The sequence below is a fragment of the Cyprinodon variegatus genome, unplaced genomic scaffold, assembly GCF_000732505.1.
Source record: "Cyprinodon variegatus isolate N-32 unplaced genomic scaffold, C_variegatus-1.0 Scaffold1295, whole genome shotgun sequence".
In the NCBI taxonomy this organism is placed as follows: domain Eukaryota; kingdom Metazoa; phylum Chordata; class Actinopteri; order Cyprinodontiformes; family Cyprinodontidae; genus Cyprinodon; species Cyprinodon variegatus.
Window position 1 is genome coordinate 92,763 of NW_015151748.1, and position 5,319 is coordinate 98,081.

Here is a 5,319-nt window from a genome sequence, read left to right on the forward strand (position 1 = left end):
TTTTTTGACGGTAGGTGGACCCTTTCCACACTCATTTTTATCACCTCACTCTCCTGTTTTAAACATGAGTCACCGAACAAGAACATTTTGAACAGTTATGAAATATTATCAAATTATTCTATTTAAAACTCTATATTCCCATTGCCCTGATTCACGGCACATCATGTCAAGTCATTTTCTAGAGACACTTCAGTCAGACCTTCTGATCAAAGCAGCAGATTGCATCCTGTCATTGACTCCTAAATATCTCTCCTCCTGCTTGAGCCGATGCTAACAGTGGGGAGTTACTTACATGGTGTCGTGACTGCAGCAATCTCCCACAGCGAGCAAAGAATGAGAAACTAAAGGTGCTGAACACACGGCCCTGATGAACACCAGGTCCTGAGGAACACTAGCCTAGTAAACTAGTTCCACTCACCAGCGGCCAAAATCCTTTTTGCCTGCAGTGGTCTAGCCTCCATCAATGCCCCGGGCCCTAGAACTGGCGGGCCAATCACAACGCAGAGATGTGTTCTGGATGCAAAGTGGGCGGGGTTTTGAGGGCGTGACGACAAAGCTGAGCGACGCTGAAGAAAGCGCAACAAGGAAGATGGCAGCAACTATTGAACAGTTCTGGTTTGACTCAGCTTTGGAATCAGTTTGGAAGGATCAGACTTTGGGTTTTTCGTTGAAACGTGAGCAGGAAGAGGCTCTACGCTCGTTCATTTTATAGAAGGACGTATTCGCCGTTTTACCGACAGGCTGTTAGTTTCCACTTCCACACCAGCTTCCTGTCGCGCTTCCTATGTCACAGTCAGTGGCTCTCATTGGTCAGAGCGTTGGCCAATAGGCACAGACATGGTTTGAAAAACAACAGGTTGTTCTCATCTATAATCTTCCGATGTCTCGTTCATCGGGGCCAGACTAGATTAGACATTTAATCTCACATTTAGTCTGGTTTATCAGACTAGAAGAACATCATTAATAAAGAAATGTTCTCCTTGACAAACTCTTCTGATCCTGGACAGAAAAGTTTGATTTGAGCAAATTAAAAGCTGCGAATGAATCTTTTCTCTGTAATCTGATTCCCATTCGTTCCTGGAAAATGCCTCCTGGGATTCTGATCTTTAACTGGAGAAACAAACCGTCTGTCCAAAGAAAAGTTGATCAATATTCAGATATTTTACAGTCTGAGGGTTTAGCAGTTATTGGAACTGGTTCCTCCTGTTGCTCCCTCAGGGTGTCCCATACATTCATCATAAGGGCCCCCTGGAAATAATAAACCAACTGGTCCCAGTTTCACACCATCAGGCAGTTTCAATGCTGGGGAAACTCCACGTCTGCCTGCAGCTTGATCCTCGGTGCTTTCTGGCTGTAATGAGACGCAGCGGAGGGCATGTTCCTACTCAGACTGAGTCTGTCAGAGAAAAACGTGCCTCAATGGATTTGCATAATAAAGAAGTCATTTCTGACATGCCTGAACCCGAGCGAAGGTGTGAAAAAGGTGTGTGCACAGACTGCCTGCAGGTAAAATAGAAATCTGAACATTCAGTGCAGAGAAGCTAGATGGGTGCAGCAGGAAGCGTTGAGTGGAAATCAGAGGCTCTGCAGGGTTTTTGGTTTTAGGTTCTTACCCAAAGCTGTGAGCTGGTCACATCGAAACCAGCAATAAAAACAAAAAAATAAATAATAAATATTAAACCATCCTGTTAAAACAAGTCATGCAGGCTTTGTTTTTAACACCCCCCAACTTATAGAAAGACCCAGACCTAGAGCAGCTAGAATGTTGTATTTCATCTGCAGCCTGCGCAGCATTCCCACCACAGTCCTCCTTCACGCTGACCTACATTCTCGGCTGCCGTCTGAGTCTTCAGCGCAGAGCAGAGTTTGGATGATTTCTGTGGTTTCGCTGATTGAAAAGAGAAAATCCCCTGAAACTCCCTCTGCTGCCAAACAACCTCAGTCTGCATGTGGCAAAAACGCTGCATGCTGCAAAATGCTAGATCTGAGTGTTTCAGATAAGCCCCCCCCCCGCCTTCACACAAGGAGCCTTTGCAGTTCTCAGTTTATTTAGCGTCCTCTGTTTCCATGGCAACTAAAAAGGGGAAAATGTGAATACTGGGGCAATAAACTGCCCCAGAAAAGTGGTTGGGTACTTTTTCCTTTAAACTGCTGAGTGGAGGCAGGATGCCGAGCCGCTCATCAGAGTAAAATTCAGTTCTAATGAGTTATCAACATATTTGGGACTAATTCAATTCTATTCAGTTTATTTCTATAGCTCCAATTCACATCATGTCATCTCAGGTCACTTTCCAGTTCACCAGATCATCCAGTCAGATTGATTCAAAGTTTTCTATCTAAGGAAAACCAGCTGATTGCATCGACTCATTGACTCTTCAGCAATCCCTCACACTAAGCATGCTTGTAGCGACAGTGGAGAGGAAAAACTCCCTTTGAACAGGATGGAGTCACAGCCAAACAGGAACAGACCAGATGAAGCTACTATGAGAAAAAAATGACGTGAAACAATTGAACGCTTTGAACATTTTAGCCGATGGGGAGGGAGCCAAATGCTTATTGTTAGTGGGTCGACCCATGTTTGAAAAATATGCATTAGTCTTCTATTTTCAGTGGGAAAGAGGCTTGAGTCAGCGCTCAAACCGGGTTTAATTTAAAGCCGCTGATCTGGAAGCTTCAGCCCAGGAGCTGCAGGGAGCAGTGGGTCCGGCTGTCAGTCAGGTCTCCTGCTAATCTGACCCAGTCTGCTGCTGACTGGACTCGGTTTGGACACAGAACCGTCAGGTTTTCCTGGAACCATCAGCTGGTTTGATGAGTGAAAGCTTGGTGGCAGGACATTCTGCTGGAACATCTGAAGCTTCAGGAGGTTCCTCATCGACCAGAGACCTGGACCAGGAACTAGTCACCACCAGAGCCACTGACAGCAGACTTGTGTGGGGAATCAGAAAAGTATTCAACCCCCCCGAACTTCTCCACATCCTGTTAGAACCGCAGACTTTAGGGGATTTTATTTGGACTTAATGTGACTGATCAACCAAACAAAGGCGTAGAAGAAAAAACTAAATCATAAGAGGAGACCTCTGAAGATAATCCAACCGTTCATCTTCAGAAGTTACCTGGGATTCCAGAACGTTCCAGCCTAATCCGAATCTGACCTCAGATGTTAGATAACAGCCAGCATCATGAAGCCAAGGAAGACATATCAGGAAGTTCTGCTTCTGTTTAAAGCAGGGTTAGGTTCTGCAAAAATCCCCCAACCTTCAAACATCGTCTGCAGCTAAAGGGAGGATGGACCTCCATGTCCTACAGGGTCTGCAGGACATGGAGGTCCAGCCTGACTGACGGAGTGGAACACAAGCAGACCAGAACCACCAGCCTATCTCGAAGCAAGGTGGCGGCAGCGTCATGCAGAAAAGCCGTTAGACGCGGGAGAAGCCTTGAGGCTGTTGGAGGTTCAGATGGTTTAGATTCATGGGTCAGAACGGCCTAGTTAAAGTCCAGTCCTGAAACTAACCGAGAGCCTGATGGAGGAGAAGCTTTTTAAAAGAATAAATGTCAGGATGGAGGAGGTTCTGACTGAAACGATGCTATAAATATAAGCCGCACTTTTCAGATTCTTCATATGGACCAATATTTTTGGAAAGTTTTCTTTAGAACTAAAATAAAATATGAAAAAAAAACTCAGATTGTTTACTTATTATCAGAACCAAATGCAAGTTCTGCTTGATGAGATCTGGATGAAATGATCACAATGTTCAGAATGAGATCAATAAATGAGTGAGTGAATGAATTAATGAATGAATTAATGTATGAATGATTAATGAATGAGTGAATGAATGAATGAATGATTAATTAATGAATGAATGAGTGAATAATAGGTAGCTCTCACCTCATGGCCACGTTGCTGCCGTCTATCACCACGGCCCTCAGAGCGTCCCCGTCCTCTCCGCCGTCTTCTCTGCTGTGGATCGGTAGCAGCAGCTCAGGGGCCCCATCCTTGGCGTCCCCCCTGGGCATCAGCACAGAGACGGTGGTCACTGGTCCCGGCTTGGCCTCCTGACCGGCCCCCATCCGAACCAGCTCTCCCAGCACCTTGTCCGTGTCGGTGCCAAACTTCTGCTGGACGGCCTGAACCTGAGCCGTGGAGAATCCCAGCTTATGGAAGAAGTCCAGCTGGTCCTGGAGGAGCCGGGGGTCCGATGGCTCCAGCATCTTCTCACGGGGCCCACAGGGGCGGGACGGCTGCCATCCACAGACGTCTGGGTGTGTGGCGGTGGATCTGTTCCACAGCTGCGCAGCTGGTGGGAAACCAACATCTGCTTTCATCTCACCTCAGTCATGTTGGACCCGCCTGAAGAAACCAGGTGATGATGACTGATGAAGGATGAAGAGGAGAGCAGCAAATCAACAACAAGGTGGTTAAAATCAATCTGGAACAGAAAAAGCTCCGTTAATAAACTGAACCATAAACCTTCAATCAGAGACTTTTACTGTTAATTAAATAAAGCTGATAAACTTCTGCTCTCTGCATCATCAGCAGTTTAAAAACATGGAGCAGAAAAAGGAAATAATTATGCAGAGTAAAGAAGATCATCATCATTTATTATTATAATAGCAATCATGTATTTTTAATTAAATATTAAACTGTTTTTTTTTACAGTTTTAGTCTAAATCTGTTTGTCTTTAAACTAATTAATTAAACATCCTAGAAACTAGAACTGGTTTATTAATGAACCACTCACTGGTTTAACAGGCAGCAGAGGATTATTTTCCAGATTAAGTTAAAACTAGTTGATCTGATTGTTTATCTGGTGATTTCTAATCAGTTTGGATCAGATCAAGCAGAGAGTCTTTCAGTACCTGACAGAACCAGTCCGGACCGGTGCCTCCAGCTCACCTGGCGCCTCAGGTGTGCCTCTCCGCTCAGGTTCGAGTCTCTGTGAGCTCTGACGTGGAACACGGAAGTTGCTGTTTTCCTGTTCTCAGCTCAGCAGACGAAGCGTGACACAGATTCAGGGGCGGAGCCACGGCGGGGGGCGGGGCCAAAGCGCCTCTCTCTGCCTGGCTCAAAAAAGATCAATCAATCAATCAACCCCAGACCTCTATTTCTCCCAGAAGATTCACACACTGGGACAACTTTTTAGTCTCCTTTCTATGTGCACTAGTGACTGAACAAACTCTTTTATTTACAGTAAAATGTTAATGTAGTCAATATTTTTTTTTGGTACCAAATGAAACATAAACATGCAAAAATAATGCTTCAATAAATACAAATAATAGATTAAATTGAACAGATATTAATTTAAATAAACAATTCAAGTT

General features: G+C 44.8%; 1 protein-coding gene across 2 annotated transcripts in view; it reads right to left on the reverse strand.

Moving 5' to 3' along the window:
• LOC107102670 (ribonuclease ZC3H12A-like) overlaps positions 1-4,975 on the reverse strand; it is a 17,773-nt gene extending 12,798 nt beyond the window's left edge. Inside the window, exons 1-2 of one of the 2 annotated variants that reach the window (XM_015402059.1) lie at positions 4,858-4,975; positions 3,887-4,371 (exon numbers count right to left, since the gene is read on the reverse strand). In XM_015402059.1, the coding sequence (XP_015257545.1) occupies positions 3,887-4,323 (437 nt within the window). In that variant the 5' untranslated portion in view covers positions 4,324-4,371; positions 4,858-4,975. Of the gene's footprint in view, positions 1-3,886; positions 4,428-4,857 lie in introns of both variants that reach the window. The other variant, XM_015402058.1, reaches the window with a different exon arrangement.
• Between the last annotated feature and the right edge of the window lie 344 nt (positions 4,976-5,319).